Here is a 24,915-nt window from a genome sequence, read left to right on the forward strand (position 1 = left end):
ATGAAATGCCACCGTGCCACCCTGTTTGATAATCACAGAAGGTCTGAGTCATCAGCTGAGTCTGCTGAGTGAAAATCTGGATTACACTCGTGTAATGTTTAACCTTTTGTTGTTTAGAGACCTGACACACTATTTCTCACTGGAAACGCCACTGAATATTTAAATGTGGAAGACAAAAATAACTCTACAGCTCAGCAGGAGGCTTTGCATGATGGTGACATCGTCTTCTCAGTTAGAAATGGATTAAAAATAATAGTTATTAAAAAAAACAAAAAAACCCCCCAAAAAAACAGGGATGCACCAATTGTGAAATTCTGAGCAGATACTGATGTTCAACCTCCATCTAGGGTTAGGGTTAGGTTTTGAGTTAACCCCTTTTTTACAAATTTTCTGCAAAGAATGAATGTCTGAGGCTTAATTTGAAAAGTAACACATTTTTGCTTCTGAAATTTTGCCTGGTTACTATGCAGCTAAGACTAACCCTAACCCACTTTTCAACTAGGTGTGAAAATGCCCATGGTGCAACTAAAAATTGCACACAGGATTATTACGCAAGCAAAAGGCTCATTTTAATGAACTTGAAACAACAACTTGTTCCAGTATGGAAAACTGGTATCAAGAACTTTATGGACTTATCAAAGGAACACACTGCTGCAGTTCCACAAGACTGAGGGGAGCTGGATGTGCTTGTTGGAACATGATTAAATCTAATTTTTTTGTAGCGACTGTATTACTGCACCTCTGCATTACTCTGTGCACCCTCTCACTCTCTCTTTTTGTGTGTTTGACTCTCATTGTCATTATTGTGCATTTGTTTTAGGACTAAAAATATAAATTTAAAAAATGTGGATGCTGATTTTTTTTTTGTTCTATTTGGAAACAAAGAACTAAAGTTTGCTTTATAGTCTTTTACCGTCAATCATGCTTATCATAAAAATGTATATAACTGGATATCAGATGTAAGCTTACATCTAATTGGTTTCAATTAGTTTTTCTAATGTGGGGTTTGATTTAAAGCATACAATTCACCTGGCCAAAAATAATAGGTTCTGTTAAGCAACAAATGTATGAAATATTTAAGAATTACATCTATTTTTATACAGAGCTCCCATTTTTCAGAGGCTCATAGAAGTAATTGGACAATTGACTGATGTTCCTACATTATTATTATCCCATACTGAGATCTGAAGTATCAGAAATCAGTTTCATCAGTATCCAAAAACAAAGTATTATATTGCAAGTCTTGTCTAGATACTTACACACCTGACTGTGTGTGAGTAGTCACACTGCACAGGCCCACTCTGAGCCAGGAAAAGCCAGTAAACTGATGGGACACAGCAGATAAACATCAGTCTCTGCAGTACGTGAATGTCATCTTATTTGTCGACTAAGCTAATGTCAGTTAAAGCTAAGAGCTGCCCATAAAAATGGCGCATCCCTGTAGGGGAAAGAAAAAAAAACATTTTATATATACATATATGAATGAAACTTCATGTTAAGTAAAACTGGGTAAGCCACAACACCATACACCACATTTAAACAGAGGCAAGCAGACACTTTAATTTACCAGGTATTTAAAAAATAAAAATAAAAAATAAAAAAAAACTCAACACTGCATATTAGCTCTTCAACCTTGTCACATCACACTGAACTGTCAAGAAAACAGACAACTTGAGAAACGACTACGATAGCATCAGTGCTCCTGTGAGGCAGGAGTTTGGATTTTGCCAGTTTGCATAATTAGATGTGTCTATTTACGAGCAGCCACCATGTTGACACAATTTTTTTTTTTTACACAAAACAATTCTTTTTTTTTTTAAACCATAGGAGCATCAAAACACAGAGCAGCAACACATGTAGTCGTACAATTTGACATAACCTAAAGTCTCAACACAAGTTGAGTTTCCCCGTTTTATATGATCGCACGCGCGCGCACACACACACACACACACACACACACACACACACACACACACACACACACACACACACACACACACACACACACGGCTGGCCTGTGAAGAACAACATTCAAAAAACAGAAAGCAGCAGAGTAACGGAGAGAGGGCAAACACATTTTCAGAACTCAAATAGTGGCATTTAGGACGTACAAAACAGCACGTTTTCTTTAATATGGAGGAAACGTGTGAACATACTGTATGTGATACTGAAATTCGCCTGTTGTCGAATACTATTAGGTGTGATAAGTCATTTTCATTTGACATTTGAAACTCTGGTTTCAAGCCTGACTGAACGTGCAAATGTTTATCCATGTAAAGACCACAGAGAAAAAAAAATATTTTCAATCGTAAGCCCATTTATCCTCCTGTGCCTTTTTCACTGTTCACCAGTTTGACTTCTATTTCTGTACAGATGAAGATGCTCCTTACTTATCTAAGTGAGTGCACAGCAGTAGGCGAGCTAACCCATTTTTCTTCACAGTGGAGAAGTAGCAGTTCAGGTAAAAGGCTGCATGTATGTAATGTTTTTAATCGGTCTAAATTGCTTCCATTTCAGCTTTAAAATCAGGTTAAAAAATATTTGAGGCAATTGTACTCAAAAGGTAAACCTCACTCTTTGACAGACAAACCATTAAATAGCAGAATAGATTTTTTTTCACTTCATAAAACACCATATAACAAATGTTATTTTACTTCCCTGACACTTCAAGAACAGTTTTAAAAAAAACAAAACAAATACAACTAGAACAATGTTAAATATACATAACCATGTAAAATATACAGAAGCAAAAAAAAAAAAAAAATTCTTATCATACACTATAAAAATAAGTTATTGAAGGAGTGAGTGTGATGCAGCCACAAAGACCTTCAGCAGAGTTTCACATCTTCGCTACTTTGCCCGATGACCTGAATACGCGACACCATAAAGTGTGTGAGGTTAAACATAAAACTCATTGGTCACTTCATCTGCAACAGACAGCGCGGACCAAAAATAAAGACACAGAGGTTTTGCTCAGAAATATGTCACCAACGTGAACTCTGCCAAAGTGCAGTTTAGCAAATGGTCTAACATGTCTGCAGGGCCGGAGCTGAATGATGAGGGCCGGGTGGACAAAGATTTTACGATTTGAGAAAGAGCGCAGTTACTCACTGTGTCATCACTCGCTTCAGCCTGAAATCAAACACTATCAAAGTCATATCCATGAAATAGGGAACGTTATATTACCTCGTCACATACCTACACAGCACACCACACACTAGTTCACGGCTACACACACGTGCCTAGTAGCTAGAGAAAAAACAAAGCTATTCAGTAGTTAAGCCACTTTTGGTACAATTGCAAAATAGAGAGATACTGTATATCAAACAGATTTTGTTATACCTTTTTTTTTTTTTATACATGTTGTTACAAATAATGCAAAGATAATTGTCTTTATAAAAATCCAGACTCCACCATACATAGACAAAGATTCTTTAAGTATAGAACACCACATAAGACTACTTTTTTTTTTTTTAAATGGTAAAGCCTGCCTGAAAGATGCAAAATTCAGAGAAATGTCTGTCACCCTTGCGGGCTGACTGCACTGTCAGAAATCACAGTTGCAGTTTGCAGTTGTGAGTTTTGCGGGTGAAAGCAAAAAGGAGTGCAACCCAAACTGCTACAATTTGAGGCAAAGGTTTTCCTGTAGGTGTAATAACCTACATTTTTGAATCAGCAGACTTTGTTTATAACAGATTTTCAAAAAAATGTATTTTCTGCAGAAAAATAAAAAAAAAGACAGGATAAATACAGGCTCTTGTTTTGCTATTTTCCTTTTTCTTAAAAGTGGACCTATTGCGCTTACTTTCCTTACTTACTGCCATATATGTCTACACCATCATGGACAAATAATGAACACATGCAGGAAAAAAATGCCTGTGAGTGAAAAGCTCAGGCTTCAAAAATGCTAGGTTTTAGACAGTTTTTCTAAACACACAGCTTGAACTGAACACAGAAACCCCACCCACAAATCTTCTATTTAGGAGGGGCAGCCAATTAGAAAACAGCTGGCTTAGACGAAGGGGGGGATGGAGCTATAACAGCTTGTTTCAGACACAGAATGAACTGAGGGGCTGCACCAGTCCTAGTATAAGATAAACAAGACCCATTTTGCATTGTTATGCAAGTTATGCAAAGCTTCACTAGCAAAATCCAAGAATAAAAATATAGAGATGCAAATGAGCAGAATAGGTCCACTTTAAGCAAATGACTTACCAAGGTACATAACTGTTAATAATGATCACCATCATTGCTATAACACAGCTTTAATAACAATGCACAGCAAAAGTTAAATGCTATTATGAGCCGATTCCTCATTGGTCAATTTATGCCATTAAGCACAGGTATACGCAACACACCAACACTGAATCTCCACCATCCTTCCACTATTTATCACATCCTCTTGACTTCTTCTCAATGCACATCATTAGGAGATAAAGGCACTTGCCCTTCCAAATGTCTTTTATAAACTTTGGAGCAAAACTCAAACAGACTTTTATCTTCATACAACCATTTCCCTGAAAATTCTCACACTATAATAAGGTCAGCGAATTAAATAACTTTATCTCCCTTTCCTATAATATGGTTTGGTAAATATTAACTGCCTATCCCCTCCTTCTCCTCTTTCTGTAAAATCCAGGAAGTACTGCATGTAATAATGGAAGCCAGTTGGAATTGAAAAAAATGGAAGGACAGAGAAAAGAATAGGTTAGAGAATGAGAGAGTCTGACTTGAAAGTGAGAAGACCGTAGAAAAAAATTAAATTAAAAAAACAATAATTACAGCTACCCAAATATAGCAATACCAAAACGAACACGCGCCACAGAATTTCACAGAATTCCTGATATATAACAATTCACACACAGAGAATACACCTTGGACCTCATGTGAATGACAACACAGTACAAAACAGTAGAAATACAGTTACCACCATTGTATAATATATATATCTTCTATAGTACTTTTCTGAAAAAAGTTCTTGGCTAGGTGGAACAAGATGGGGCTTCTCTGCAGCCACTCAAATCAGCAGGTCTCATAAAATCCAATTATTTTTCTATAACTAATCCATAACAAAGGCTCTGATTCTCATGTGTGTTTAGGATTGTTTGATGATGTGCTAAATTTCACTTTTATACATTTTAGATCAGGCACCGCTTCAAATCTGTGTGCAAATGTGTGATATGGTTGTTATGCGCTTTAAGGGCTCTACCAGCACTGGGCAACAAAAACCAAATAAAAACTGTAGGATTTTTCTAAATAATTTTGGGCATTTACAAATTTCAGATTATTTTCCTGATCAGGAATAAGACAGTTTTCAGATTATTTGAGATTTCCAGGTCTTCATTGTCCATAAGAACCCTGTGTATTTGTCCTGCATTTGTTCAAGAGTTCTCCTCTGCTTCCATCCTTTCCTTCATCTGCACTGATCGGAGGTGATGACGAGACGGGAGCGTGTTGTGGCGATGTAAGTGAGGCTGCCCGGCTGTTTGCAGTCAGTGCAGATGGAGGAGAGGAGTCTGGCAGAGGAGAAGATTGATTCAGATGCAGCTAAACTCCATCCTGATACACCTTCATCTCCCCTCCCTTCCCTCAAGACCGTGCGTCTGTTTTTGACTTCACTATTGTAATCACGCTCGTTGCCGTCGCCACCTTCCCCGGGATGAGCGGACCGATGACCGATGACGCCACCCCACCCCCTCCTCCTCCCGCCCTGACCCCGACCCCGACCGTGGGGCTTCGTGCCACAGTCCTGGCAAAGGTCTGTAACGCCTCGTACTTAGACCTCAGAGCGTCCAGCTCAACACGCATCGAAGCATTCTCATTGGCCAGTTTGTCCACCTCCTGCTGCAGCTGGGCCTTCTGCTTCTCAAGCTCTTCCTTTTGGGTGACACGCTTCACCCGGCAGCTGGCAGCATAGCCCCGGTTCTTCAGGGTGCGCCGCCGCTGTTTCAGTTGCAGGATCTCTTCTTTGGAGAGCCCTCTGAGGTGCTGGTTCAGCTCCCGCACTGACATGGTCACCAGCTCCTCGTCTGTGAGACTGGTGCCATTCTCGCCCGGCTCACGCTTCACCTACAGGAAACAGGAAAAGAAGAAGTGAGAAAAAGAGAGCTGCAAAGAATTAACTGTGCAAAGCCCTGAATTACATCTTAAAGACTGAATATTCAGACCTGTGTCAGAGCAAAACATGAAGTAGTCACAATAAAGAAATACATTTTTTGTGTTTGAGGACATGAATTGTATTTTTGATCCATCACTTCAGTAGGAAGTACATTTTGTATTTTCAGGACATACATTATCCAGCCTGGCAACCAAAAAACTGGGCTTTAAAAGAAGTGTCAGCTGTTGTATTTTAAGCCACACCATGACCTCTCTGAACCTAACCAAGTCACCTTAATGATAATTAACAACATAGTAAAAAAAAAAAAAAAAAAATCAAATTGAGTGTAAAATCTATCACATGATTCAAACTGTGGTCTGTGGTTTAACTGAGGTCTAAGTCATGATGATCCCAAGACTAAGCCTAATAAACTCAGACCCTAGGTAATCAGAATATGTAATTTTTGTTTTTATTCAATTGTTCTAATCTTGGCAATCAGGGAACAAATAAAAATAATCATTCTATCCTCTACTCACTATTACTGCTACTCACATTTTTTTCCCCAAAAAAGCAAAATGTTTGTTTTGCTTTCTTCCAACTATATGGTTAGGGTTACCACATACAATGACTCAGACTTCAGAGGTTTATGAGGTGAAGTCATTTGCTCCACCACCACCAAGACCTCCAGTCTGCAAATGTGGACTTAATCACACTTTAAAATAGGAAAACATTTCATGAAATATATGAGTACAACAAAATAAGCACAACTCTGGACAGATGAAATTATATTAAGGGACATGAAAATAAGGCTGGGAAATTTTGTTTGAATTAACACAGTTTGGATTCCTCCATCAGCTGATGCAGAGGCCACCAGATGACTGTGGTGAATGGCTATGGATATAAATGGCTCAGGACCACACTCTGCACCACTTCCTGGGCAGACGGCATAGCACTTTGTTGTCTGTTTCAGCTACATAAACAATGTTTAATGTTATGGTAATTTTATGGTAATTGTAGTTTCCCAACTTTTTGGATAAATAAAATCATATTTTATCTAAACTTACTTGTAATTCGTAGAGCTTCTAAAAGTAAAGTGGGAGCCTTCAGCTATCAGACCCTTCTCCAGTAGAATCAGGTCCCTGCTCGGATTCAGGAGACAGACACCCTCTCTACTTCTGAGATTAGGCGTCAAAGTTTCCTTTTTTTGATAAAGCTTATAGTTAGGACTGGATCAGGTGACCCTGAACCATCCCTTAATTATGCTGTTATAGACTCAGGCTGCTGGGGGAACTTCCCAGCAATGAGCACATTTTTTTTCATGCCTCGTGTGTTTATCCCACTATAGCACGTTAATGACATTTTTCTTCTGTCCCCTGTAGTTTGTGTTTTGTTTGACCTTCTGTCAGTGATCTCCCTGTGCTCCTTGTTTTTACACCCCCCCCCCCCCCCCATTTGCTTATTATTCAAATTAAAATTAATTTACATAATCCTTTAAAATAAGTGCCCAGAGGCTTTTCAAAATGCCTGCCCAGAGGTGTGCCTTCTGGAAGGATTTTGGTTTCAGACAGGCATTTTTAAATTCAGTGTCCCTTTGAGAAATTTTTCTTTTTCCTACCTGGTTGTCTGAAAACACATCGTAAGAACTAATTCTGAAACAGCATTTAATCTTTGAGCGCAAACTGTACCAAGTTTGGGGTAGGTAATCAGTAAATGAGAACCATAAGAAAACTGGACTAAAATGTCATCAAAAGTTTGTGGGAGGTTTTTTTGTTTGTGGTCTCTCTTTGCTTTTCTTTTTTCTCTGCTTTCCTCCCCGCCCGGCAACCAGTCCCAGCAGATGGCAGGCCCTCCTTGAACCTGGTTCTCACAGGGTTGCCTTCCTGTTAAAAGGAGTTCTTCCTCCTTGCCATCACAAACTGCTGCTCAAATGGCATTGGCTTGATGTTTTGGGGAGTTCTCTTGCTAATATCATAGGATCTTTACTTTACTATATAAATTGACTTGAAGCGATATATATGAATAAAACCTAAATGAATAGTTATTGCTGTATCAGCATCCCTTAGTCATGCTGTCGTAAGCTCAGGCTGCTGGGGACTTCCCATGACCTGAGCACTTTTTCCCACTGCCCTGTGTTTATACACCACTGCTGCATATCATTCATTTTTATCTACTCTCTCGCAGTTTGTGTTTTGTCCTGTTTGTTGTTATGGTCTCTGAGTGCTTCTCTTTGCCCTCTTCTCTTTCCCCTTATCCTCCAATCTTTCATGGCAGATGGCTGCCCCTCTCTGGGCCTGGTTCTGTTTGGAGGTCTCTTTCTGTTAAAAGGAAGTTCTTCCTTCCCACATTTGCCAAGTGCTTCTCATAGGGGATCATCTGCTCATTGTATTTCTTTCCAGTATTGTAGGGTTTTTTTTTTTTGGTTTTTTTTTAACCTTACCATATTAAGCACCGTAAGACAACTTCTTATTATCAACTGGCACGATATAACAAATATAAAATTGAACTGAAACATGCACCTGCTTACCTTCAAGGCTTTATTTCCTTTGTTAGTCGTCGTCATGCCACAAGAGCCTTGCTCTTCTGAACGGACCTGTGGAGATGCAGGAGAGCACAAAACATAAGCAAAGAAATGTCAGAAAAAAAGCATTAAAATAGACTAGTGTGTTTAAGAACAACCACTCTAACGGTCAATAAAAATTTGCAGATCAATACCTACCAAGACGAGTGGAGACATGCCAAATCTATATCTACTGTGTTGTGGGAGCATGTTACACTGTTGTGCATCTGTTTGAGATTATGTGAGTGAAAGTGACAGAAACTTTTCTTAGAATTTTCCTGACTTCCTGTTTCCTTGCGGTTATGCCGACATTGCCCACTACCTTTGTGTTGTTGAGCTCTTATTGGTTGGCTTTCTGCCAATAGGAATGAAATGAGTGTGAGTGAAGAGGAAGTGGTAAAAACTGTGGGAAGGACTCCAGGGGAAAACCAACTGTTAGAACACGCACACACAAACACCTAAACACACAAAACACACACAACCCCCCCCCCCCCTTACCAAAACAGAAAAACAGATACAGGCCTACACCTACTGGGGATAAAAATGAAATCATTGATGCATTTTTACCAAAGTGGAAACAAGAGACAAAAAGGATGGAGATACAAGTGTGTGTGAATCAGAAGTCAACAAAGAGCGAGCGTAGAAATGCAAAGGATGAGATCAGTCCTTAGAGCGCACAGCTCCACGATGAGCATCTACACAAGCTCTCAATGAGAATCTTTGTGTGGTGACCTGTGTGTTTGTGTGCGCGCGTTCACTAAAGGGCAGCTATTGTTGCTGTTGCTGAGCGATCATCATGAGACCAGTCATGATGACGCAGCAGATTCCTGATCTCACTCCCTCCCCTCTCTCCTGCCACACAAATTTCTGCTCTCCTCTCTCACTTTTTCTTCTTCCCTCTCTTCCTCTCTTTTTTCAGGCCCTTTAACGGTCCTGCATGGATTTGCATTGGTCCTTCAGATCTTTGCAGACCATCATCTACATGTCTACATGTTGTAGCTGTGTCTTGTCATCAGGGGGCAGTGTCAAAAGCACATGGAACAACTAAGTCTATAGGCTGCTCTCGTTTGGCCCTTTAGCTTATCTCCCACTGAAGAGAGGGCAGAAAAATTAAGCAAACAATTAAGAGCCTGGCCAGCAGGAAAAAAAAAAAAAAAAACAGTGTTGAATTCGATGTCACTGAAGACCTAACATCAGAGAGCAAAGGAGTTCAGCCTCAATCACAAGTTTCAGGTCATATTAGATATAACATGAAGTTAATTTAGCAAATTATTAACCTTAAAGAGGAGCATAATCTAAGTCATCTAATCTAGGATCAAAATCAAGTCATGGTTGGTGGAGCTTCTCTGACTCTCCGAGTTGGACATCTGAATTGAGGGCACCTTCCAGTTGAAAATTTTGACTCTGAAGTCAGGATTTCTGGTTTCCCACTTCAAATGCAACACAGCATAAATACCAAAACTGCACCAATTTTATGTTTAAAATGTACGGGGCAGCCAAAAGAAGAATAATATGTAGAATAACAGAAACAAGAACTGGTTGGATGATTCAGAAGGGATCACAGATAAAAGCTGAGCTTTAGATCAAAATGTAGGTAAACCTTTCATATTTCGACCAGCCACCTATCCCACATGGTGATATGAAAGTTGAAAGTTTACCCCAAAAACATACTTTTTGAAGTTTTCTCCAGTGAATTATCAGAAAACAGATCAAACATCCAGGGTCTAGGATATATCCCCTGATACTGATGCTCAAAGTTATAGATATAAAAAAAAAAAAAAAAAAAAGATTTTCCTTTAGACTAAAAACATTTGGAGTTGTTACAAAATTGATTTGGTTGGAGTTTTCAACAGAGCTTAAATGTGTTTTTCAGCACTGTCTCATGTACTTATAAAGTTATGAGTGCTCAATAAGCTGGAAAACAACACTCCTGTGTACTCTGAGGGCTTGTAACTTCTTAATTTTTTAAAGTATAGCAGTACTTTTTTGCATGCTACAATTTTTCATGCTTTCATTATAATAAAGCTATTCTGAGGGGGTCATGTGGAAACTTTTTTTTCCATACTAAGACTAATTTATATGAAAGGTGTTATCACACCTTTCTTTGGTGTGATGACATTTAAATGACACCAGCAACATGTCTCTTTTCATCTTTATTCTCTTCTATCAATGTGTCAGTGAACCTCCCTCACAATGCATCACTGCCTGTCTGTCTGTGAGGGGGCTTCAGTGTTTGTGCATGCACTGCCACAAATCCTACAGATATAAATAGCTGTAGATCAAAGAAAAACATACAAATAATTATGCATGCACACACAAACACACAACACATGTCAACTGCACGGCAAGTTAAAAATTCTGTTTAAAACTCGAGGAAATGATGAAGGCTGTGAGAAAAAAAAAAAGCACAATGACACGTGAGGTTTAATCCAATGGAGAATGGCACAGCTTCATTTAAAGCATTTGACTTCAGCACTCATGGCTCTTCTTAATGAATTACGATCAGTCAGTTAAACACGATCTTTTATTAAAGAGCTTCTTCTCGATAGCTGAATGTACCGCTGCACTCCTGTGTTTTGTTAGGATGCAGCCTCCCACAGCTGAAGTGCACCCTCGCACAAAAGATGAATCAAAGACATGAAGACTGAGGTTAGCTGCTGGGGGTTGGGGGTGATGCGAACAGAGGGGGCATAAAAGGGGCCGTTTTCCTGACAGGCACTGGTTTATTTCCCCTGTGCCCATCCTCCATCTACATAGAAACAAAAAAGCATGCTGCCAAACACACAAACACATGCACGCACATTACCCTGCTGCTATGCCAGCGGGGCACAATAAAACACACATGTAAAATGGTTGACTGCGAGTACACAAACATTTTAAACAATGCTCCACTTGCATACTGCAGAGGTCTAATACCAAATTTAACACCATAATTAAAAGCACTTTAAAGGCCCTTTTAGATGTTTATATACACAACATATAAAGGATGACAGGGTGGTGCAGTGGTTAACACCATCACCTCACAGTAAGAAGGTTTGTGGTTTGAATCTTTAGGTCAGGTGGAGTGTTTCAGTGTGGAGTGTACTGGGATCCTTCCATGGTCCAAAGCTGTTGGTAATTCTAAATTGGCTACGGATGTGAGGCAGATAAGGTGCATAGAATAAAGCACCATATGAATGCAGTTTTCTGCTTTATAAATGACAATCCATCTCCAATGGGGTGTCTGATCCATTCCTGATAATCATCATAAAGCATCCTCAGCAATAACAGCAACAATCAAACATTGTGGGATTACATGAAGTGTCAAAAGACACCGACACAGTGTAAGTGCAGAAAAACTTCATCAGCAAGGCAACCTTGCTGATGAAGTACCTCAAAAATCTCTACACAGGTATATATGGGGATAATAGGTTTTAAAAGTTAAAGTGGTTCAGCAGGGATACTCAACTGGCTTTTACCAAATCAAAAGGTAATGAGCCAGTTAATACACAATCCTCCAATCATCCATCCACCTTCATATAACAGTGAAGAAGTCTGAGCAGAGTTGCTCAGACCTCCCTCTCCCCAGCTCCAGCTCTTCGGGGCGGAGGGGGGGGGGGGGGGGGGGGGGGGGGGGGGCACCCAAAGCCAGCTGAGAAACAGAGTCTATAATGATGTCTTCCATATTGAAACGAATGTCCAGAATTTGGACTACAAAATTCGCATCCTACTTTGCCCCATGTGTACAGTTAAAGCAAAGAGTCGGTTACCTTGCGTTACCTGACTTTACAGAAGCCAAAATTGTTTGTATGCAAGAAAAAAAAAGGAAAACCTGTGGGTCCTGATTCATCAAGGTTAGACCAAAAAAAAAAAAAACTGACTAAGACCACAGAATAAAATTGCAACAAACTAGTGTGTGTGTTCTCGGGACATCTGTAAGTCACCCAGGTTAAGGATCATCTGCTGAGCAAAGGCATCGCCATTCATCTTGGGCGAACACACAAACAAAGGACCAGAGGTGTCCTTCCCATAATGCTTGTGGGGTGATCGCTGCGGTGTGGTCAATGCCACAGCCACTGTTGCTACAACAGAGGTTTTTTTTTTTTTTTTTTTTTTGCTGTGGCAGGCTGTATTTTTATGGAGCAACTGAAAGAACGCTGACGACTCAAGAGCAGAGCTGCTTACGGTTACAGCAGAGAGACAACACACACGCACGAGCACACACACACACACACACACACACACACACACCCACACAAACAAACATGGGATGTGAGGACAGGGATGGCAGAAGAGCTGAGAAGCGGTGGAGATGAGTAGAATATGGTTAGAAGGCAAAAAAAAAAAAAAAGATGAGAAAGTCAGGAGGGGGAAAAAGATAGCAAGGTGAAGACAGAAAAGAGGAGGAGGAAGAGGAGAGAGGCGCTGGTGGTGAAGGAGGACTGAAAGAATGCTGACGTCTCCAGAGCTGATTAGCGTTACACAGAGACATCACACCCACAGCCGAGAAAAATGCTGAGTATGGAGAGAGGACAGGGTGTGAGGAGATGGGGGGGGTGGGGGTGCAAATGACAAGGGAGAAAGAAGAGAAGAAAAAGAGAAGCCAGTGAATAGGGAGGAGCAGGAGGCGGAGGAGGAGAGGAGAAGGACAGAGGAGGAAGAAGAAGGAGGAGGGGTGGGAAAGCGTTTCGGTGAAACTGCATCCTCAACACATTTGTAAGAGCTTAGCTGCGGAGTACAGAGGCAGGGGGAGAGAGAGGACGAGGGAAAAAAAAGCCCCCTAAAAAAAACCCCTGAACTCAGCAACGACCACAACTAAAACCTCCAATTAGAAAAGTTCTGAAGCTGATCCAGTGCAGTGAAACCACTGCTGACCACCTCTCTCTCTCCCCTCGACCTTCTGCAACACACAAAAAGAAGAAGAAGAAAAAAAAGCCTTCACATCTTTTCCTGTTGACAAAATCAAATCCCAGAGAAGGGACAAAAGTTCCAGAATGAAGGTGGCACCGAAGTAAGTTCACCGCCTGCTGGATGTCCTTGTTGGTTTAAGAATAATTTTATATGATCCTTTTAAATTGATTATGGCAAAATGAAATGAAAACATTCTTGATTGAGAGAAGAGTAACCTGACCGGACCTCCTGCTCAGAGGCCCTTCTCTCATCCTACTGACACACAGTTAATTGCTCACATCATGTGTTTATAATGGCAACACGGGGGGCAGAGGTGACATTTGTGACTTTAACTACAACAAAAACAGAATTTACATGTAGATAAACTTAAATGGATTAAAAATGCTGTTTACATTGAAGTTAAAAATAGGCGTAGGTAATACTAGTCTGGGTATATGACAACTAATTGGGTCATTAATATAGTGATCCAATAAGATGCATTAATTAATTTTTTTTTATTGCAATAAACTGAAATGTCTTGCTTTGCCTGACTGGACCTCTACTGTATCTACAAACAATGTTGGCATGTTATCGTAAATGCGTTAGTGTTACTGAAACTTGATTCCTCCTCACTCTGTTGATTGTCGGAGGCAAATATGTATGATTTTTCCTGTTAGGCTGTATTCATGCAAGTAAAGTGGATTTCGTTGTACTGTGTTTGGAATTTGGTTATCATACCGCAGTCCTCAAAAAACACAGCACATCTGATGGGAATGATGCTATTCACAGGTAGATTGCTGACTGGTTGAAAAGTTTGCTTGAACGGGAAAGGGAGTGGTGGGAGGATTCACAACGAAGAGGGAGAAGCGTGAAAAAAAAAAGTTGTTTTTAACACTCAGTTTCATGTCACTACAAATTAGTTTTTTTGTTTGCTGTAACTTCTCTCTGTTCCATGGAAGGAGCTAAGCTAAAGGACCAACGACATCACAAACTTCACTTCACATTTGATGCGAACTATTAGATCGTCAGGTCTGAACTTCCTGCCTGTTCAAAAGCTGAGACTTAAGGCTGTACACACACTAGGCATGACTGCCTGGTACTGTATGTGATTATCTCCACTCCTCACTCCCCTGCTGGCCTCAATCTGCACCCAAGTAGACATCTACCAGGAGGAGGCACTCCTCTCTTGTGTGCTTGCTCGCTCTCTTTCACACGTACACACACAATGCTCTTGCAGATCTCCAGTTTCATAATTTTATGCATTTTTTTTTTTTTTGGCTTCATTATGGAAGTTGCCTCTTACATATTTGTCACAGTCTTACAAAGGGATTTTTATGGAGGCAGCTGTCAGCTGTCTTGGACCCACTTTTTCAAGTGGGCTAGGGCACGGTTTGCTTAACACCGTGAACAGGCACAGTCAAACAAGCTGGACTTGGGGGTCAAATGAGCTCAGACACAGGTTCTCTTGTGTGATTATGCCCTAAATCTAAGAGGCGTGTTACAGTTTCCACATCCAAGAGTCCGCTAGGGTCCAGGTGACATGGGTTTCGTCATCAGATGGTGAGCATAAGGGTTTGAGTGTATATCCACAGGTCTGCCAATTCTGCGTGGCCATGCCGACTCGTCTGCAGAGACTTCACAGAACTATAAAATGAGTTACAAGTCGGCCGTGGATCGCCGCTTAAAAGCGACTATGCTTTTGCCATCAGGACCCCTCTGCATTGCCACAACCCGCCTGAGGAGATCAGCCTACCAGAGTCAGTCACCTCCTTTAAATCACTTCGACACATTCATAAAGACTCCCTTTTATGTGATGATGTTAGATGTCATGTCTTTTTACTGTCTGGTTATCAGCCTTCTGTTGTTTAATATCCAAGCTTCCTAGTTTTAGCTTTTCATTGACTTTTATTTTTAATCATTCTGTCTTGCACCCAGGATGAAAACCAGGGTAATAGTGCGCCAGGATGTGATCATGGGGCTAATAAAGATAGATTAAAACGAACAAAGGACACAGCATGATGAGACATAGACTTCTTTCTCTCGCAGACAAACAGGATGATGAACTCTCTCAGTGTGGCTGGCTTCAGACAGAGCTCTAATTAATCTTGTTTGCAAGAACCTTTTGCCCCGGCCACTACTGCCACACAGAAAGGAATTTCTTAGAAAGAGACTTCCTACTTAAAAGCCGTTGGCCTGCTACACAGACACAACACAGACACACACACACACACACACACACACACACACACACACACACACACACACACACACACACACACACACAGTGGAAAATAAATGGCCAGATTAGTCGCTCCAAAAACGACCCGGGGGCTGCTGTGCGTGGGTGTTTGTGCGCACAAACAAGTCAGCATATATAGCAAATGATCAAGAATAGATTGTAAGAGTCACAAGTCATTTGTGATGCAGTGGCATCGCTGCATTTATTGAATAATCCGACAACAACAACTGCCTTAACTGTGCCTTCTCCCTTAGGCAATTCTCTAAGCAATAGCGGGGGAAACACAAAGGATGGCAGCTGAGTGAAGCAGCAGAGGCGCACAGTAGGACGTGGCGAGGACATGACAGAAAGACACAAAGGGAGTAAAACGTAGGGAGAGTGAATTAAAACCTCAGAGAGCTACAAAACTCAGCTCCTGGCCGCAGTCCACCTCGGGTTTGTTAAAAAACAGAGCGAGTAGCTCTCATTGATCCAGTGTGGGCCAAAGATAGTGAGGGAGTCGGTAAATAATTAATGATGAGCACTGTGTGGAGTCTAATTGAGAATTAGGAATCAGATCAGAAATAATGGCAACCTGTGCAGAGAAAAGGGAGGAGCAGAGATACAGGACCATGGGTCTGAGGAGCTGAGGAGCGACAAAGAGAGAAGTCACCAATATGAGCTGTGCGTGTGTATGTGTGCGTTTTGAGAAAGGAAGCTATTAACTGAAGGGTATGCAGAGCGTGAAATAAGCATGATAACAGACAGAGAGAGAGAGGAGATGGAGAAAACACAAGAAAAGTGATGGAGAAGAGGAAGTGTCTAGACCAGGGGTGTCAAACATGTGGCCTGGGAGGGCACAAATGGCCTGCCAAAGAAATCCACTCATCCCACCGAGTCAGCATTATTAATTACTCCAACTTTTAAATAAAAAGCACTGCCCAAATTATACAAATTAAAAAACTCTTTGCAACTGCGTGTTTCAAAAAAAAAATGCTAAACAAACACAGTTAAGAATCCATCCATTCTCTTCCGCTTATCCTGTTACTGTGACACCTGGGATAGGCTCCAGCCCCCCGAACAGGACAGTAATAATAATAATAATAATAATAATAATAATAATAATAATAATAATAAAAAATAAATAAATAATAATAATAATGTCATTTTACCTAACCCTCTTGAGATCAAATTGGGCTGCATCTGATCAACTAAAAATCTGTGTAACACTGCTGTCCTAGCCCCTCATAAACATATATGGAGAGAGAGATCACTTTCACACTTTGTGAGAGCTAAAAAGGGGTAGCTTGTTTGTGAGTGTGAGATTGTGTGTGTGTGTGTGTGTGTGTGTGTCAAGTGTGTTATTAAAGGAGAGAAAAAGTCCTGGCGTCGACACGTTTTTCCCATTCCAGGTAGTAAGTCGGAGTGTGATGACAAATTTCCCAACACAAGCAAAAAAAACTGCACTGTCAGGCAATTGAGCTCTGGCGCCTTTTTTTCATAAGTGCTTTTTTTTTTTTTAAAAAAAGAGAGAAAGCATGTACCGCAGGTTAAGTCAGTTCTGTGTGTGTGTGTGTGTGTGTGTGTGTGTGTGTGTGTGTGTGTGTGTGTGTGTGTGTGTGTCTGTGTGTGTGCGCACACGCAACAACAAACAGAGGGCTGCGAGGGAGACAGGGATAAGTTAAACGACACTATAAGTTTATTTCACCCAGACGCTGTGCATCCCTGGTCAGCAATACAAACTTGAGACAAAGAAAAAGTTGGCGTCCAAGAGCAAAGTAAGCACCTCGCAACTCTGTGGGGAGGCATTCATCATTATCAGACACATTAATGGGAAAGTATCATCAGAAAACCTTTACCACAGGGAGGAGGAGATGTGTTTGTGGCTTACAGAGGTACAATGGGGGGCAGTGGCCTTTTTGCACTGCGACATTACTGGTGACCATTTTAAGGTTTACCTTTAGGATGGCATGACAGGCATTGTGACATATTCAAACACACACGGAGGCATAGCGCGCGGACATGTCCACACATTTTACTGAAGTAGTGCTGCCTCTTTTTTATTATCAATTTGATAATTATTCTCATGCCAAACACAGCAGTTAAAAACAAGACAAAGAAAAACTTCACTTACAAAAACCAGAAATACTTCTGCTATTGCAACAAGCAACATGATAAAATGCCAAGAATCCTGATTATAAGAAAAGAAAAAAAAAAAGCTTATCTTCCAGCTTTTCCCAGGCTTAATTTAGATCTTTTATCCTTTTTTTGTCTATATATCATATCATAAGTATGTAATATTTGTATGGCCAGCAAGTAATAACATCTTTGGCCCCATGAGCCAAAAGCTCGGGCTTCAGACTACTCTAAACATCGAGTTCTAGACAGCTTTTTCTATTCTTTGCTCTGTATGATGTCAGTGAGAGCAGATATCCTTAATACCTAGCTGATATCCTGTTATATGTATTCAATGTCTGCATGTGACATATTTTTTCTGTTTGTATTCATCTGACAGTTGTCACAGACAATTTCCGAGAGGGCAATTCAGGAAACTAACTTTAATATCTGTTATGGACTATTTGGTCTAACAAACAAAGCATTAGAAGATGTCACCTTGGACTCTGGAAAAAATTATTACCACAGCTGAGACAAGAAATTACAGATTACTGCAGTAACATTACTTAGTGATGAAAATAATCATTAGGTGCAGTGCAGTCTACAAAAGGTCAAACAGACTGAGAAGAATGAATAAACGGTCCCCAAGAAATCTTTTCGTGACCATAAGACATAAAAAGGAAGATAAACATGCAGAAAATACCATGGAACAAAGGTTTCAAAGCGTGATCTGGCCCTAAAGAATAATTCCTCATCTCATCAGCTACATTTGTTCACTCTGAAGGTGATTAGATCTAAAACATGCACCTATTTTGTTTGAGAATAGGTCTGATGTTTACTTTGCAAGCCAGCCTTCAATATGAGGAAGGGAAATGAAAACTCAGCTGAGAGACTGGAGGACCATTGTTGCTTGGAAAAAATTTAATGCCACAGGTGATAGCAAAGCCGGCGCCACATTCGACACATATCTCTGTTCCCTCTCTTTGCTCCTTGGCATTGATCCACTCTGTGTGTGTGTGTGTGTGTTTGTGTGTTTTAAAGCTTCAGAAATTCATACCACAATCCTGGGATCGTCACACTGCAGTTAAAAAATGCGGCAAGTTGGCATAGAGATGATGCAACTGGTAGAAAACCGCTGGTGTGGATACTCCTGTTACCAGGGCCTTGCATCTTCGCAGCTACAAGCCAATCACAATATCTCATGGCCGCATCGTGGCTAAGGTATAGAATGAATGTGCAAGTGTTTTTTTTTCCTTTTTCTTTAAGTGGTGGCATCTCTAAAAGCTCCAAAATAAGCCCAAAGGCCCACAAAAGAGAAAACCTAATAACTTTACTCAAGGACTACTATGATCAGAAGCGTGGTACTCAAGTACACGCCACAATCAATTCAGGGCAGAAATCTAGATCAACAACTTAAACTTAACTTAAACTTGTTTTCCTTTCCTTTTCTTTTTTTTGTTTTTTAAATCTCTGACTTCTTCTGCATGTTGCAATGAGATTTGTCTCATTTTCAGAAAATTTTCTGGTTTTCAGGGAGGTTATGAAATAAGGAGTCGAGGCACTTGTGGAGGGTGGGTATGTTAAACACACACACATACACACACAGAATAACACAAGGACAAGCTGCACACTCACATCGAAGCAGAGAAAAAAAAAAAAGGAAAAAAAAAAAAAACAGTGGAGCACAGCAATGATTATGCACCAGATCTGCTTACACCATATTTCATCATTACTGTGGAGAAAAAACACTCAACTATTGATCTGCCCCACTGCTTCCTTTTCTCTCTTCCTCTCTCACTGCAATTCAATCTTTTATTCCCGTGTTTACTTATCACATTTTACTTCCTTCTCACTCTTTTAGAAATCTGCAAGCAAAACAAGACTCTTCTGAAATGGTTCCCAGTAGTAAACAAGACCATAAACAGGCAAACACTACTTAGAAATTATGGTCACAAACACCAAATTCTCCCTCATGCACACACACACACACACACACGGGAAATGGACACAATATCAGAAACACCTGTGCAATCTAATGCAATCCAGAGCTGTAGCCCTGCAATAAATGCTGCCTTTGCGCAGCCTCTTTCTTAATGCATTCCCACAGAAGGAATGGATACAGAAACAATGCACACACAAAAAATTACAATAAAATGTTTTAGATTAGAACCAAAACATCATTAAACACTATCTCCTCAGACTCTGTTCACAGTTACTGGGTACTGATCGAAAATAAATTTGTGGTACCAACACTGATGTGTCCACAGTGTGCAGGAGTTCAGGTTTAAGGCAAAATTAATAAATGCTGACCCATTTGTGAGGGAGGAAATTTTTTTTAGAAAAACTACATTTACAGTCCCAAGCCAATAAAAAAATATTTTTTATAAGAATTACTTATAATATTCAGGTATGTTGTTGGCAACAGCCTCAAGATATTTGATCACTTAGAAAAAAAAATACTAGTTTCACAAAAGTTTAGTAACTTCACTCTCACAGATGGAGAAAGAAAGGACAGGAGGGGAAGATGAGAGATTATTTTTCCACAGCTACAGAATGCTCAGCAAGTGATAAACTGGAAATTTAAAGCAAGAAAGAATAATCAGTGTTTATATATATATATATATATATATATATATATATATATATATACACTGATTCTTTCTTGAATTTTTTTAAAAATCAGGTACTGCTTCATTCACATATGATGCATTGCTGAAGTTCCCAGGTAAATCATGTAGTAAAATGTTTTCTCCACCACCCAAATTCCCCTTTAATCTCTGTCTATAGATTGTGCTTGGCATCTTGAATATACACGACTCTTGCTGTAGCTCAGTAAATCATCCTTCCATAAACACACAGCCAAAAGAGGCTCCATATCACACATGAACAAAATAACACCCAAGGGCCATCTCGACCCAACCCCCTATATGCTTAAAACAAACCTAAACAAGTACCCCAAAATCTATAAAAGCCGCGTGAAAGGAGGCACACAGCCTCCCGAGGATAGACTTGAACATATATATATATTACACTGATTCTCTCTAGATTTTTTCTCGTTCTGCTCTGCAGCCTCTGTGAGTTGCAGCAGAGTGGCACCAGTTCTCCACCTGCTGCAGGTTCAGTGACCCTCCAGCTCACCTCAAATCTCCAGAGTAGAACAAGGACTGCCGTCACAAGCTGCAGGAGTTCATGCTCTACACGTCCAAGACGACAGTTTGAACTGATCTGCAGAATGAGCCTAGCAGTGACTGAAGTTTCAAAATAAGAGCATGTGGGTTGTCCACTAGTTGTCTCAGATTAATGAACCAAAGAATAAAACTCCCTGTTTTTTGGGGTTTTGGAACATGAAAGAAGGTTTACTTTAAAGCAATCTGTCATGTCTACCAAAATTCATGGATTTGAACATACATCAGCAAAATGTGTGTGATGTTCAATGTAAGCTCCTTTGCTTACTATATACACAGCCTTGCTCTACATGATGCTTCAGCAGCTTGACCACTGTACATGCAGGGAATCCAACACTGTTTATAAGGACACATACACTTCCTTCCTTCTGGGGGCAGAAGCTTCAAGCCAGACATGAAGAGAAAGAAAACAATCAACCACCAAATGTTGTAATGACCAACAGATAGTAAAAATCACTTCCCTTTGTTATATCTCCTTTCTATGTCTCAACAGTGCAGGCAGGAATTCACACACAGCTTTTAACCTTGGTGCTTGGCACACACACAGCCCTACAGCAGGAAGATCTTAGCTTCTTGTAGGTGTTTTATATCTCCTGCTTTCTTTGCAAACTTTCACATGTATACACACACACACACACACACACACACGACAAGGCAAAGAAACTAGCTGTGGTAAGTAACAAGTGAAAACGCCATCTGTCAAGCGAGAGCGCATTTGCTTCGCCTCAGCATTTTCAGGGGAATGCCTTGAAGACAAAAAGGTCCTTGTTCTCAATCTCTCCACAAATCCCATCTCTCATTCTTCCTCCCTCTTCCTTCATCCCCCCCTTTTGCTCCGCGCTCCTCGCCGCTCCGCTCCGCCACCATCAGCAAAGTTGCACACATAAGCATTGGTCAGCGTTCAATTACCGCGAACACCAGGGAAGGATGGGAAAGTACTTGACAGAGAAATGCACTTCAAGCACTGATTAAATACTGATACCAAGTATAAAAAGCTTAGCCCCTAGGTTGTGTGTGTGCGTACATGCAATGAGAAAAGGAAATGGGAAAAATCTAAGTGTGTGTGTGAAGAGCGAAAGAAAGACAGTGGGGAGGGAGGGTTGTTGGTGGTGCTCTTCTCTCCAATACTGATACAACTGTTTCATCATTATGACCCTCTATTACAGTACTTGCCAACTTGCTTACTACATACTTTTGATACACTCTGCAGAGTGCTGACTCCAACTAAAGCGGCTGATATGGAGTCATTAGGGGGTGAAGTTTCTGTTTTTCTTGTGCCCACAGAGCTTCCCTATTACTCTTCAGTGTTTAAGAGTTGCAGCGCTCATAGGCAGAAGATAATGGCCCATCCGCAAGAGATCAATCAGAGGAAATTCTGTTGCAAGGCATTATAGCTTCCTTTTTTAGCACACGTCTCAGTGTGGGTTCATTAACCGCCATGGGAATCAGTCCTTCCCCTCAGCCTTCATTTGCGTCTGTATATTTAATGATATTTACACAGAAAGATTTTTTCTTTTTTTTTTTATTTGGTAGGAAGATAATTTATTTATCGTTTTTTTAAAAACTGAGATAAAGTCATGAGGAGTTAACGCTGTGAGGTCTGAAGCCCGATTCATTCGCTCATAGGCATGTTTTATAGCTGACCACTGATATCTAGCGGGCACAAGCTCCGGTTGCCTAGGTAACCCTCTAATGTCAATCAACTGCCATCTTTCGTTCTCATTGGTGGCTTCTTCATTAGATCTTATTGAAGTTGAGAAAAGTTCGCTGGCAGACCCGCCCACTTCGCGCCGCTAACGGTTATTTTTCCGGCCGTCGCTCAAAAACGCGGCATGTCACTGACCGTACGTGGTTTCGGGTCGCTTCGCCGCTTCACAACTGTATGTTATCAGAAATGTGATTTCCTTTGGCTTCTAGACATCCCGAGTCTGGGCAATCACACACCCCCACCCCACCCGAAAACATAGGATTAGGGTACTCAAACCTCATGGGGCTGCCAGATAACTAACATCATGCTTCAGTGCACATAAATTCACTAGTATTTGTTGAATGCTACAAAAATTAACACATTTAGGAGCATTTTAAAACATCCATCCTTGACCCCGGCTCGGTGACCGGGTCGTTATCGTTTCACCGCCATGGACCGAGCTCCTTGCTTCCCTCTACGCCAGACCTTTGTCCGCCCGCCCTGCCGCCGGTGCCATGTTGCCATGGCTCCCTCGTGCCTCCGCTCTGCTCGCGCAAACGTTGAGAAACACGGACGTTGTGATGAATCAGCATCTCTGCCGCGAGCCCAGCCGGTGAACCAGCAGCAGCAGCAGCAGCAGCAATAGGAACCAGGGCTGGGAAACCGAGCGGACTCGGTGCAATACAAGTCCTCCAAACGCCAGAATATACTCACTGTTGCTGAGTGATGAAGCGCGCGGCTGTCTGAAGCGGCTGACACAAAGCAAATGTCAAAACAGTCGCTCGGGTAGTTCGGCCAAGATGCTCTCTCTCTCTTCCTCTGTAGCTAGCCGCTGGACATCTGACAGCTACTGACCCTCCGGCATGACAGCCGGGGGTGCTTTTTTTTTTTTTTTTTTTTGTTTAGTTTTTTTTTTTTTTTCTTAAATCACATATTCTGACATTTCACCAAACAACCAGAGAGCAGAGTTGAGGTTCATATATGAGAGTCCCAAATCCCAGCATCGCTAACAAATAGCTGACTAACCCTTACATATCTGAACCAAGGGCCGGATGTATCTAGTTTGTGTGCGCGTCGCAGCCGCCTCTCCGAGTGAGGCACAGCCGGAGAAAAAGCTGAGGTTACGTGTTGTTGTTGCCGAGGGAGCTTTCGCTGCTTTAAGTTATTACTATCCCTCCCCAGTTCTCCTTACTTACATCTTTTTTCTTTTGATTTTTTTTTTTTTTTAATAATTTGATATTTAGCAGCCACAAAACAAGGGAATCCCCGGGCACAGCCGCGTCTCCGCGCGGCCATCTAATTCCGACACTTCTTTTTTAGCTCGACAGCCACACACAGCCTGCCCCCTTTGTCTGTGTTATTACGAAATCACCGGTTGGTCGGTCGTGCGTGGCGGTTCGAGCGACCGACCGCGTTTCGGTAGCGCATGTACCAAGACCTGGACGATGATGATTCAGCACTGCCAGACTACTGCCCTTTAAACAACAGCAGCAGCGACGGGACGGCGGTTGGTAGCAACAGCGACAGCGCACACCGGGACAGGCGGCAGCGGCGGCAGCAGCGGCAGCGCGACCGCACTTGGCGGCGGCGGCCGTGCACACTCAGCAAAACAGCACTTCTACATTCAGCACTTTCCAAAGAAATTTCAGTTTTGATTTCGTCGACTCACCAAAAGTCAAACCGGCGCCTTTCGCCCACCGAACCTTCGAAAGGTTGGCGTCCGCCGACGGTTCGTCGACCTGGTGTGGAGAAGACAGACAGTTGGAGAAATGTTTTTCCGCTCACGCCTTCTCTCGCAGGTCTCCAGATATATCCACTCCTTCCTCGCTTGTTTTAGTCTATGATCGGAGCCGCCAGACGTCAAATGATGTTTGGATCACGTGGCTTCATTCATGAAGGCTCTACGCAACCCGCATTTAAAGAGACACGAGACACTACTACTGTGTGCTTCAACAACAGGCAGCGTGGAAAGTGTGACACGACAGCTGTGCACATCTCTATACTTAGAGCTAACATTTGAACCTCTGATCCAACAATAGGACAGAGCGCGGCGACATAAAAATAACACATCTAACACCGAACCAGTGATGCTCTCAGAGGCAATGGAAAATTTACCACCCCACAAATGAAAGACAATGAGTCGTACATTTATTACGCGTTTATTTTTTTAGTATTATATATTTTGAG

General features: G+C 41.3%; 1 protein-coding gene across 3 annotated transcripts; it reads right to left on the reverse strand.

The window, feature by feature from the left end:
• Positions 1–1,540: 1,540 nt before the first annotated feature.
• mafgb (v-maf avian musculoaponeurotic fibrosarcoma oncogene homolog Gb) lies at positions 1,541–24,679 on the reverse strand. Of its 3 annotated transcripts, none has more exons than XM_030736956.1 (3): positions 24,398–24,679; positions 8,622–8,687; positions 1,541–6,069 (listed from the first exon to the last, which is right to left on the reverse strand). In XM_030736956.1, the coding sequence occupies exons 2-3, from the start codon at positions 8,655–8,657 to the stop codon at positions 5,590–5,592; spliced, it is 516 nt and encodes a 171-aa protein (XP_030592816.1). In that variant the 5' UTR covers positions 8,658–8,687; positions 24,398–24,679; the 3' UTR covers positions 1,541–5,589. The 3 variants fall into 3 exon arrangements, with proteins under 3 accessions (XP_030592816.1, XP_030592822.1, XP_030592808.1); XM_030736962.1 differs by lacking the exon at positions 24,398–24,679 and adding an exon at positions 23,443–23,643; XM_030736948.1 differs by lacking the exon at positions 24,398–24,679 and adding an exon at positions 8,814–8,874.
• Positions 24,680–24,915: the final 236 nt, after the last annotated feature.

Source organism: Archocentrus centrarchus, chromosome 1, assembly GCF_007364275.1.
Source record: "Archocentrus centrarchus isolate MPI-CPG fArcCen1 chromosome 1, fArcCen1, whole genome shotgun sequence".
In the NCBI taxonomy this organism is placed as follows: domain Eukaryota; kingdom Metazoa; phylum Chordata; class Actinopteri; order Cichliformes; family Cichlidae; genus Archocentrus; species Archocentrus centrarchus.